Here is a 12,891-nt window from a genome sequence, read left to right on the forward strand (position 1 = left end):
TGCAAAGGCTGGTCTTTAACTTCTGGGCTCAAGCAATCCTCCTGGCTTGGCCTCATAAAGTGCTGGGATTACAAGTGTGAGCCACCATGCCCGGCCCACTACTTTTATTTTTGAAAGATATTTTCATTGGATATAGAATTCTAGATTGACAGTTTGTTTTTCCTTTCAGTACTTTAAAGATCTCACTGAACTGTTTTTTGGTTTGCAGTGTATTTGATGAGTAGTCTGATCTTTGTTCTATATGTAATGTCTTGCCCCTAGCTATTTTTAAGATTTTCTCCATCCCTAATTTTAGGCCTTTTGATTATATCTCCTTTGAAATATTTCTTTTCATGTTTCTTGTGTTTGGTGTTCATTGAACTTCTTAGATCTTTGGGTTTATAGTTTTCATCCAATTTGAAAAAATTTTGTCCATTTTTTTCTACAAATATTCTTTTCTGTCTCCTTCTCTGTCTGGTAACTCCAATTACACATAACTTGAAGTTGTCCCACAATTGACAGATTTTTTGGACTTTTTTTTCAGTCTTGTTTCTCTCATTGTTTCATTTTGATTTTTTTTTTTTACTTGAGACAGAGTCTCACCCTGTTGCCCAGGCTGGGTGCAGGGGTACGATCTCAGCTCACTGCAACCTCCGCCTCCCGGGTTTAAGTGATTCTCCTGCCCCAGTCGCCCCAGTAGCTGGGACTACAGGTGTGCATCACCACACCCAGCTAATTTTTGTATTTTTGGTAGACATAGGATTTTGCCTTATTGGTCAGGCTTCATTGTTTCACTTTGAATAGTTTCAATGGTTACGTCTTCAACTTCACTAATCTTTTCTTCTGGAATGTCTAACCTATTAATCTCATCCAGTGTATTTCCTATCTCAGACATTATAGCTTTCATCTGTAGACATTAGTTTTGGGTTTCTTATATATATTATATCTCTTTACTTGCTCAACCTTTCCTCCAGCCTCTTTAATGCTTGCAGTAGTTACAGTTACAATGTCTTTGTTTACTAATTCTATCACCTGTGTCATTTTTGCATTGGTTTCACTTGACTTTTTTTCTTCTCACTATTGGTTATATTTTCCTGCTTCTCTGCATGCCTGGTAATTTCACTTTAGCTATTTTTGTATTCCTATAAATATTCTTCAGCTTTGTTCTGGGATATAGTTATTTGAAAATGTATTTCAAATAAGGATCAAATGTTTGATCATCTTAGGCCTTGCTTTTAAACTTCACTGGGTGGGAACCAAACCAACATTCAGTCTATGGTTTATTTTACTACACTATGGAGCAAAACTCTCTGAGTATTCTACCCAATGCCCTGTGAATTATGAACTTTTCCACTCTGCTGGTGGGAACAGGAAGTATTATTAACATTGTATATGCTCCTGACATTGTTCCTTGTAACTTTTTTGAGTGGTTCTTGTTCTGGCCTCAGGAAATGTATTTACATGCATGCCCCGACCAGTTGTCTGCTAAACATTTGAGTAAAATCCTCTTATGATCTCTGGAGCTCTCTGTGGAGCTCTATCTGGCATTCTGTCCTGCAAAGTCTAGTCACCATGGCATCCTCAAACTCTCAGCACCATGTCCATCTCTGATGCTATCTGCCTGTTTTCCCTTCCTTTAGCTGCAACCTGGAAACTCTCTCTAGAAAGCAAGCTGGGTAATTGTAGGGCTCACCTGGTTTGTTTCCTGTCTCTCAGAGATCAACATCTTTCCATAGCCTGGTGAACAGTATCTTGAAAACTATTGTTTTTTTGTTGTTGTTTCTTTGTTTTTGAGATGGAGTCTCACTCTGTCACCCAGGCTGGAGTGCAGTGACATGATCTCGGTTCACTGCAACCTCTGCCTCCCAGGTTCAAGCGATTCTTGTGCCTCAGCCTCCCAAGTGGCTGGTACTACAGACGTGTGCCACCATGCACCAGCTGATTTTTTGTGTTTTTTAGTACAGACAAGGTTTTACCATGTTGGCCAGGCTGGTCTCGAACTCCTGACCTCAAGTCATCTGGCCTCCCAAAGTGCTGAGATTACAGGCGTGAGCCACTGTGCCCAGCCCTTGAAAACTATTGTTTCATATATTTTGTATAATTTTGTTAGATCTTTCACGTTATGAGGGCAAATACAGTCCTGTTAATCCATGTTGGCAGGAAGAAGTTCAGGATTTCTTTTCTGGATATGTTAAATGTAAGATGTCTACTGGCATCTAAGTAAAAGGGCCAAGTTAGGCTGTTGGATTACTTCTTTTTGAGTCTAGAGCTCAAAATGATACCAGGGATACAGATATACATTTATGAAAAATCAGAGTTTAGATGGAATTTAAAGCTGTGAGACTGAATGAAATAATTTAAGAAGGGATTGGCAAACTATGGCTCATGGGCCAAATGTGGCTCCATCAGATTTTTTTAATGAGTAAAGTTTTCATATAATGTTTTATAAGTAAAGTTTTATAGAAACACAGCTATGCCCATTTGTTTAGATACCGTTTTAAGGCTGCTTTTGCACAACAACAGAGTTCAGTATTTGCAACAGAGGCACCTGCCCTGCAAAGTCTAAAACACCTATTACCTGGATCTTTACAGAAAAAGATTGCCAGAAAGACTGCCCTTGAGCTACAAAATGAATGTAGAAAGAGAATGCCAGTGGATTAAATTCTGCAGAACTTCTATTTTTTTTTTTTTTTTTTTTTGAGACAGAGTTTCACTCTGTTGCCCAGGCTGGAGTGCAGTTGCCCAATCTCGGCTCACTGCAACCTCCACCTCCCGGGTTCAAGCAATTCTCCTGCCTCAGTCTCCCAAGTAGCTGGGACTGCAGGTGCCCGCCACAATGCCTGGCTAATTTTTTTTGTATTTTTAGTAGAGATGGGGTTTCACTATGTTGGCCAGGCTAGTCTTGAACTCCTGACCTTGTGATCCGCCCACCTCACCCTCCCAAAGTGCTGGGATTACAGGCGTAAGCCACTGCGCCCGGCCTGGAGGTTTTCAAAAAATAAGAGATATTATGGCATATTTTACAGTTGATGAATATGCTCTAGAACAGAGGCAAAACTGGTGAAGAGGTATAAGATGGGTATAATGAGAGACAGTGAAGGAACAAGGGAGGAAATGGCACAAAAGCAGTAAGTGGACGCTCCCGCTGAAACACGTGGGATGCACATTGCCACTGTCTTTTGTCTCTCTTGAGTTATTGGCTGGGCTGGTTGGTTGGCTGCTATCACTACAATAAGAGCAGGTAAGTATTTCCAGGACTATTAATAATTATATTTCACAGAGAAATACTTTGAGAAATGGTGAAATTTGTATCCCATTATCAAAGGGTTTACATAATCCATTATAAAGCTAAATTATATGTTTATGGCATGTAAGCTATAATACAACTGGTAATAAAGTACTATTAGGGCCAGAGTTCAGCTGCATTAATGTGCTGAAAAGACTCTGATGCCTAAGAACTAAATAATCATTTCTAAGATTATTTTAATAGAAAATGTGTTTCAAGATTTTTAATTAAATATTTACAGAAAGCTTTTGAACTCTGCTTAGTTTTAAGTTAAGGATGGTGAACTTACCAATCCTCATCAGCCAAAAGCCTCAGGGCTTCTGTCAGTGCTATTTCTGGTTTAGAGAATGGCCGTAGTTCTGACAGATCCATTATTTCTGGACTATGAGTGACAGAAGGCATCCTTTCTTTATACTGTGAAATAGCTCCAGTAGATGTTTCACCTAAAACAAAATACATTAAATAAACTATGAGAGAACCTTTTTAAAAAAATTTTTATCTTTTTGAGATGGAGTCTCACTGTGTTGCCCAGGCTAGGGTGCAGTAGTACGATCTTAGCTCACTGCAACCTCCACTTCCCTGCTTCAAGAAATTCTCCTGCCTCAACCTCGCAAGTAACTGGGACTACAGGTGCGCACCACAACGCCCAGCTAATTTTTGTATTTTTAGTAGAGACAGGGTTTCACCATGTTGGTCAAGCTGGTCTTGAACTTCTGACCTCAAGCAATCCATCCGCCTCAGCCTCCCAAAGTGCTGGGATTACAGACATGAGCCACCGTGCCCGGCCAAGAGTCCTTCATACAAAGGATACAAACATTCTGACTACAGTTGTGATGAATATTTATTATGGAAACTTAGTACTATTAGTTTAGTCTTGAGGAAAGTTACAGTACCCAGAAACCAAAACTATTGAAAACTTTACTTTTTATATGCAAAACTATTGAAAACTTTACTTTTTATATGCAAAATTATTAACAAATTATATTTAATAAAACTACAAGTAATTTTTCAGTCGTGAGTCATAACAAAGTCTAGCTTTATTTTAACAGCTAAAAGCAAAAGAAGCAGTACAATCCCATTTTGTAAAAATGTGGCTATATACCTGTTTTATAACTGAGAAGTGAAGATGAAGGTTCATGGCATCTGTATGTAGAATTCTAGTTGATTTTCTCTATCGATATAGAATTAGTGGCCTATTACAAATTCTAAGACCATGTGTAGTAATAAGAATGATGTTTCTTCTATAATAAGACATTGACCAAGCATTTTCCAGATGTAAGGCACTGTACTATAAGCTGAGAAAACAAATCATCCTCTTTGAGTGCTCAGGATAATATCCTTGAGAGCACTGTATAATGCGAGACACGTGCAGTGGAGATATTAAAAAGAAAAGGGTCAAATAGAATGGGCTTTTATAAGTAGGTAAAGATTTACTGGCTATTTTTCCATATTAAGAGATATTTTTAGAAAGGAAATATTAGTCACTAGAAACTATCATCAAAAATTGTTTATTAACCATGTTATCTGTGAGAAAATGTTACCTGAAATCACAAATATAAGAGATTTCACTTGATGTTGCATACTAATTACATATTCAGACTTGGTCATTTAAAATCCAAAGGCAACAAGGTGTTAATGATATTAGCTAGCATTTATTAAATACTATACACCAGACCTTGGGATAAATGCTTTGCAAACTTTACTGCATTTAATTATCTCAACAAAGCTGAGGTAGGTATTCTAACTATCTTTATTTTGCAGCTGAGAAAATAATTGCATTTTACAGAGACTAAGAAATTTACTTAAGGTTCCATTGCTAATGAGTGGGAGAGGCAGGACTTAGATCTACGGCCTCCATTACCTATGATCTTATATAAAGAGGTATAAGACAGAATCTCTGCTTTCAAAAAATTCATCATATAGCTAACAAAAAATGTAAAAAGGTAAAATATGATGCCTTAAATTACTATAGTGATAAATCAGTACCAGTTTTTGTTATGTGAGGAAGATGATATACCAATTAAAGAATATAATAGACCCCTTTCACTTTTTTTTGATGGTTCAGATGGACCCTCATTAGGCTTCATATCTAAGACTAACATGTATAAATAAAATCCTCCAGCTTTGGAATATCCCAATCCTGAAAGAATAGCAAATAAAAAAATAGCACTATTATCATTTATTATCTTCCCTGGTATTGTGCTAAGTCCATCATTCATACTATCTAATTTAATTCATTCAACAACCCTACGTGGTAATTATTAGTAGTACATTACAGATGAAGAAACCAATGTGGAAGTTTTAAGAATTCCCTTAATATATTTAATCCATTCCCACGCTCATGAAACAATAACTCATTAGAAAGAGATATAAACACCAAATTTTCAACCTTGAGATTATAACAATACAAAGTACTATCACCTATCTTTATTTTGTTTTCACCTGAAGAATGTTATTTTGAAAAAGGAGGTGTATAGAATATCAATTGAAAGTAGTGATGCTCAAATGAAGATTTTTTTTTTTTTTAAACTTCCACTGTTGGCTGGGCATGGTGGCTCACACCTGTAATCCCAGCATTCTGGGAGGCTGACGTGAGCAGATCACGAGGTCAGGAGTTCAAGACCAGCCTGTCCAACATGGTGAAACCCCGTCTCTACTAAAAATACAAAAATTAGCCTGACATGGTGGTGCACACCTGTAGTCCCAGCTACTCGGGAAGCTGAGGCAGAAGAATCGCTTGAACCCAAGAGGTGGAGGTTCCAGTGAGCTGAGATCGTGCCGCTGCACTCCAGCCTGGGCGACAGAGCAAAACTCCATCTCAAAAAAAAAAACAACAAAACTTCCACTATGTTGCAGACTGATACTTTTATAAAGTACAATAAAAGTGTTGTGGCACTGTCAAATTGTTAAAATAGTTTCTAGATGCTAAATATTGTCTGTATGTATGTTATCATAGATGTGTAATAAACAGTTCACACAGTCTATGAAACACACTTTGAGTAGCAGTGATCTAACTGATAGAAAGTTTCTTAACTGGAGGCATATCCAATTAGAATTTAGCTATTAAAAATTATTTCTGCTAATATGTTCACAACCATAAACAGAGCTAAACAACTACACTTTGAGCTGATCGACATAATAATTGTGTAAGCATATTCTTATTTTCAAATAATATAAGGGTAACTTCAAAGCAGTACTCTCCTTATACTTCTCAGAAACTTAATCTTTAAAGCCTACATTGTAGGCAAAAATCACAAAATTAGTTGATCCATCAAGAATTAAGACCCAAATTTATGATTTATTACTATTTGTAATATTTGTACTTCTATTTCTACTCTTTACACTGGCTAAGTTAGGTAAGAAGTTTCGTGGGTTTTTCTCTCCCTGAATTTTATGACAATAACAAATAGTGAATTATCTGAGAATGCTAAGAGGCTTAAATTTCACAAACACCTACATTTAATGGGTTTTAGGGACATCTTCAGCCACAATTGTACAGGCTAACACCTCTCATCAGGCATACTCTCAACAGTGATTAGCTTTGAAAATACAGTTTTCTCCACTTGTTGCATTATAATGGAAATAAAAGCTAGGAAAAACCTCAGACATTAATTTAGGTTAAATCTTTTTTATTTTTACCTTCAAGAGAAGTATATTGTCTATTAAATTTAGAGTATTTTTGTAACCTTCTTGAGTATTTTGTTGCTATCTAGACTTCAGATATAACATAAATAGTGTTTATATTTCAGTTTATTTCTTAATAATATTTAACAAAACAGTAATTAAGCAATAATACTTAACGTTTATTATAGTTCACATGATTTTTCATTTCAACCTCTGATTTTTCCTAGTTGCTACTATACCTAACATGTATTCAATATTTTAAAAAACAACACCAGGAAACATAGAGCCTACTCTTGACCAAGCACAAAACATAGTAGGTACTCAAGGATAGACTGAATAAATGACAAATGCAATGGCCTTTTTGGATCATGATGTAATATAAACCAGTTTCACCATCTCAGTTATCTACTATAAAATGGGATACCACTCCTCAGCAAAACAGGAATATTTCCAGGGAGTATAGAAGAGATCCTTGAGATAATCTGGACCTTTGAGATAATCAAGATATTCACAGGAGCAGAAAACTGAGGGCTGCTTCCAGGTCACAAAGCTAATTAAAGGCAGAACTTGCAAATTTTGGTGTTATATAAGATACTTCATTCTTAGTCATATATTACCCTCAGTGAAACCTCATTTCACCAGCTTTAGACTATTACTAGAAAAAAAAATACCAAAACTGAGATTCCACTTACTTTCAGATGCCATTTTCTCAGTTCCTGTATGTCTCATTCGTTCCCAGGAATTTTTTGCTTTCTTTTCACAATCTTTATTGTGAAACAGTTCTTTCTCTTCTTTTCTCTTTTGTCTCATCTTGTTATAAGTAGATTTAGAAATAGAAACTTTAGCCTGCATGAAAAAGTTGAAAATCTGAAAATATTCAGGGACTTTGATATTTAAAATATCTTCGTCTCAGATAACTAATTTGTGTCTGAGGATATTAGTCTGTCACTACTTAAGTGTGTCCTAGAAAACAGAATATACGCATACATATATGTATATATAGTACATGTAAAATATAAAGTACATGAAGAATACAAAGTATATTACATACTTTATCCCCAGGATAAGAATGCCTTTATTAAGTGGGAAGGACGAATAATCTATATTTAAATGATTAAGAATCAAAATTTCTTTTTTTTTTTTTCTTGAGACAGTTTCACTGTATTGCCCAGGCTGGAGTACAGTGGCATAATCATGGCTTACTGCAGCTCAAGTCCGACCGTCCGAGCTCAAGTGATCCTCCTATCTCAGCCTCCCAAGTAGCTGGGCCCATAGGCACGCATGGCTGTAGCTACATTTTTGTATTTTTCCTAGAGAAAACAGGCTCTCTACTTTCTCGGGCTAATTTTTGTATTTTTCCTGGCTAATTTTTGTATTTTTCCTAGAGACAGGGCTTTGCCACATTGCCAAGGCTCAAAATTTCAACTGTACTAAGATTTTTAAAATTTTAATTGAAATACTTTCACCACCCCACATCTGATATACACAAAACAATGACATACTGTAAGCTTAAATTTATTCTAATAATTAGCAAATAACCTTACATCTTTTTCATTCTCAACATCAAGATATGATGAAATATTTTGCTGGACTGATCTTCCATAAATCCCGGATGGTGGTTCAATACTTTGTTTAATTGAAAATGTATCCCCATTTTCCACAGAAGATATCACTGATTGGCTGCAGGTTGCTGGTGCTGAACTTATACTTCCAAATACGCCTGAAATCAACCAACCACCAAATAGTCATTAACTAATTATGTGATGGTACTCTAGATAACAAAGTTTAAGGCAAGGCTCTTGCCTTCAAGAATCAAACAACACAGTTAGTAAGAAAAACATGCTAAATAATTATAAAATATAAAAACAAATACCCTAATAGGGCATTAATATAAGAGGTGGCAGAAGGCAGTTCATGATAATAAGTGAGAGCTGCATATTATAAGTGGTAAGCACACATAAAGAAAAGGTTGCTGTGAGCTGTTTTTTGTTTGTTTGTTTGTTTTGAGATAGTCTCTCTCTGTCACCCAGGCTGGAGTGCAATGGCACAATCTCGGCTCATTGCAACCTCCACCTCCCAAGCTGAAGCAATTTTCCCACCTCAGCCTCCTGAGTAGCTAGAACTACAGACACATAGCACCAGGCCTGCCTAATTTTTTTTTTTTTTTTTTTTTTTTTGGTAGAGATGGGGTTTTGCCATGTTGTCCAGGCTGGTCTTGAACTCTTGAGTTCAAGTGATCTGCCCACCTGGGCCTCCCAAAGAATGGGATTACAGGAGTGAGCCACTGCGCCTGGCAGAGCTGGGTGTTTAAGATGGTTTCAAGGAGCAAGGATTTGAGCTGGGATTTGAAGACAGGAAGGATCTGTATAAAGTAAAGAAGGAGAGGGGGAAATCTATGAGATGGGGATGTTTACATGCAGAGTTGAACGTTTCTAAAGCATTTATGTGGAGCAAATAAATGAGCTTGGCTGGGCAAATGAATAACAGAAAATAAGTTTACAAGAGTAAGCTGTAGCCAATCTGAGGAGGGTTTTAAAACAACCTAATGAGACTATCAAGCAAAGAAGTTAGGACAAATTTTTCAAAACATTTATTCTATTTCATTATATTGAACAAAAATAAGATGCGTACCCTCAATGTATATTACCACATTCTAGTTTTCAATTAAAATAGAAAATAGCTTTAAAGGATACTTGCAATAATTTTGTTCAAGGTCCCTTAGCCCCCTTAAAATATATAACAGGAGTTTAATTTTTCACTTGTCTAGATCTTGTATGGGAGATAATTATATTAATTTATATTGATTATTACGCTGATAAATAAGGGCTATTTGAATTTAAACTATGCTAAAACTAAGTAAGCTATCCTAAAATAGTCTTAGAAGTACCTAAACTGCAGCTGTCACATAATACATCTCTCTGAAAATTAACGACATGAATTTACTATAGTTTCATTAGAAGATAGAAATGTGAAAGTAAGTATTCACTTCTAATTATTTTAATGAAGATAATGTAATACATTTTTAAAAAGAAGTTCCACTCAACACTTGAATCACATTCTTTTCTATTCCTTATTGAGAGGCTTTGCTTCTATATGATGAATATATATAATTAAGAAGCGAAATAACTTTGAAATACCTTTTCCAACAACTACTACTGAGTCTTCTGATAAAGCCTTTGTGGTTGTGAAGTCAAAACTGGAAATTTGCTGTGGATTTGATGATGACCCTGTAAATCCCCCAAAAAACAAAACAAATACTTAAAAATATTTGCTTATTATGTAGTATCTTAGGATATTGTAACATGGTCTTTTAAAACTGAAAATTTATTTCATACAAAGAATTTACAATTTATTCACACGTTCATTAAGTCATTATAAATGTTTGTAACTGCAATACTAGAATGGACTAGGCACTTAAACCTTCCTTTCCTTTTTTTTTTTTTTTTTTTGAGATGGAGTCTCGCTCTGTCGCCCAGGCTGGAGTGCAGTGGTGTGATCTTGGCTCACTGCCTCCTCCACCTCCTGGGTTCAAGCGATTCTCCTGCCTCAGCCTCCTGAGTAGCTGGGATTACAGGTACGCACCACCATGCTCAGCTAATTTTTGTATTTTTAGTAGAGATGGGGTTTCACCATTTTGGTCAGGCTGGTCTCGAACTCCTGACCTCATGATCCGCCCGCCTCGGCCTCCCAAAGTGCTGGTATTACAGGCGTGAGCCACCATGCCTGGCCCCTTCCTTTCCTTAAGGAGTTTACATGTCAGGGTGAGGTGTGAGAGGCATACAAGCGACTTATCACAGCATGACAATCAGGCAACAAAAGGGTCATCAAAAAGAAAATCCTCTGACATCAGAAAACAGATCAGGTCAATGTCACAGCAATCTGTGCTTTTCTAGGTTAACTTTTATCTTAGTTTCTGATTCTTTATTTACAATCCTACTACACTGTAAGTTCCATGGGGATAGGATCTATGTCTAGTTTTGATGATTATTCTTTCCCGGAGCCTAATACAGTGTTTGGCACACACCAGGTATTCCATAAATTTGTTAGATGAATGTATCAAGGCAGAAAAAGAAAAGGGAAATATGTATTGCTTTAGGTTTTATGAAAGAAAAGCAGTTAAACAGTGGTAAAGTCAATCAAATAATTGATTTTTAAAAATTAAGCAGCAGAGATTTTGTCAACTGCTAATGCTAATAGTAACCTGGCTTTATGTGAAAATGTCAAAGATTAAAGAAAGAAATCCACGTAAGTGACCATTTTTCATGTACTTCTTCTTTAGTATGCAATGAAAATTAGTACACACGTCAACTAACAGAAACACGGGTTAGCCCAAAAATGTGTTCTGTGACAAAGAGAAAAAAAATCTCAGTAAATGGAATAATTTGCTCAACAGTCCACACAAACATAAAATCTATGCATAAACTATCAAGAGACGAATGATTAGACAAATCTCATCAAAAAAATATAAAAGACATGTTATCTCCAATGAGTTTAACTTCATTTATAAGAGAAGCTGTCATTAATCATTTTTAATATATTTTTAAGTTTTACACTATATTTTTTTCTTAAAGAAATGTTGAAAGAAATATTGTTCATTAAGTCTCAATTCTAAAATATATAGAAAATATGTTTAAAGGCTTCTTCACACACAAATATCATTATATATTTTTTCTTTGTTATAATACTTCCATCTAATTCAAATATAGAAAGAGTAAATCGTAAATCATGGAATCTAGTTTGCTAATACTTCAAGCACCCTCCACTTTCTCAAGTTATTAATTGAGACAGCAGACATGATATGGACCATTACAACTAGGAAAGGGCACCTAGGTCCTTCATATACAAACTAAGAAAACTAGTATTAAAAGTGCGAGAGCATAGTGCATGAAGAGAAAAATAGTAAGAGGTAATATAAAAATAAATTAAGCTGATGCAAGATTATTAAGGGTCTTAAAAGTTATGCTATGGGGCCAGGCATGGTGGCTCATGCCTGTAATCCCAGCACTTTGGGGGGCCAAGGTGGGCAGATCACCTGAGGTCAGGAGTTCAAGACCAGCCTGGCCAACATGGTGAAACCCGTTCTCTACTAAAAATACAAAAATTAGCCAGGCATGGTGGCGCATGCCTGTATTCACAGCTACTCATGAGGCTGAGGCAGGAGAATCGCTTGAACCTGAAAGGCAGAGGTTGCAGTCAGCCGAGATTGCACCACTGCACTCCAGCCTGGGCGACAAGAGAGACTCTGTCTTAAAAAAAAAAAAAAGTTATGCCATGGAGTAGGAACTTTGTTTTATAGAAAACAGAGAACCACTCATGTTAAGCTTGCCAACGGGGCAAGACTTTTCTTTACATGTCACAGAAAAAACGGGAATAGCTCTAGGGGTCCTTACACAGGTCTGAGGGATGAGCTTGCAGCCCCTGGCATACCTGAGTAAGGAAATTGATGTAGTGGCAAAGGGTTGGCCTCATTGTTTACGGGTAGTGGTGGCAGTAGCAGTCTTAGTATCTGAAGCATTAAAATAATACAGGGAAGAGATCTTACTGTGTGGACATCTCATGATGTGAACAGCATTCTCACTGCTAAAGGAGACTTGTGGCTGTCAGACAACAATATCAGGTATCAATATCAATATCAGATATCAATATAAATATCAGGCTCTATTACTTGAAGGGCCAGTGCTGCGACTGCACACTTGTGCAACTCAACCCAGCCACATTTCTTCCAGACAATGAAGAAAATATAGAACATAACCGTCAACAAGTAATTGCTCAAACCTATGCCACTCGAGGGGACCTTCTAGAGGTGCCCTTGACTGATCCCAGCCTCAACTCGTATACTGATGGAAGTTCCTTTGTAGAAAAAGGACTTCGAAAAGTGGGGTATGTAGTGGTCAGTGATAATGGAATACTTGAAAGTAATCCCTTCACTCCAGGAATTAGTGCTCAGCTGGCAGAACTAATAGCCCTCAGTCAGGCACTACAATTAGGAGAAGGAAAAGGGT

At 36.6% G+C, this 12,891-nt stretch overlaps 2 protein-coding genes across 11 annotated transcripts in view; one reads left to right on the forward strand and one right to left on the reverse strand.

Moving 5' to 3' along the window:
* The window catches only part of TOGARAM1 (TOG array regulator of axonemal microtubules 1), a 111,423-nt gene that overhangs the window by 38,454 nt on the left and 60,078 nt on the right, over positions 1 to 12,891 (reverse strand). For 6 of the 9 annotated variants that reach the window (XM_019010102.4, XM_019010101.3, XM_055361864.2 and 3 more), the window contains 4 exons: positions 10,027 to 10,116; positions 8,434 to 8,609; positions 7,582 to 7,735; positions 3,555 to 3,708 (listed from right to left, as the gene is read on the reverse strand). In XM_019010102.4, the coding sequence (XP_018865647.1) occupies positions 3,555 to 3,708; positions 7,582 to 7,735; positions 8,434 to 8,609; positions 10,027 to 10,116 (574 nt within the window). The remainder of the gene's footprint in view (positions 1 to 3,554; positions 3,709 to 7,581; positions 7,736 to 8,433; positions 8,610 to 10,026; positions 10,117 to 12,891) is intronic. The other 3 variants (XM_055361863.2, XM_019010103.3, XM_055361867.2) reach the window with 1 other exon arrangement.
* The window catches only part of KLHL28 (kelch like family member 28), a 117,142-nt gene that overhangs the window by 6,325 nt on the left and 97,926 nt on the right, over positions 1 to 12,891 (forward strand). The gene's annotated exons all lie outside the window — the stretch shown is intronic.

This window comes from Gorilla gorilla, chromosome 15 (assembly GCF_029281585.2).
Source record: "Gorilla gorilla gorilla isolate KB3781 chromosome 15, NHGRI_mGorGor1-v2.1_pri, whole genome shotgun sequence".
Lineage (NCBI taxonomy): Eukaryota > Metazoa > Chordata > Mammalia > Primates > Hominidae > Gorilla > Gorilla gorilla.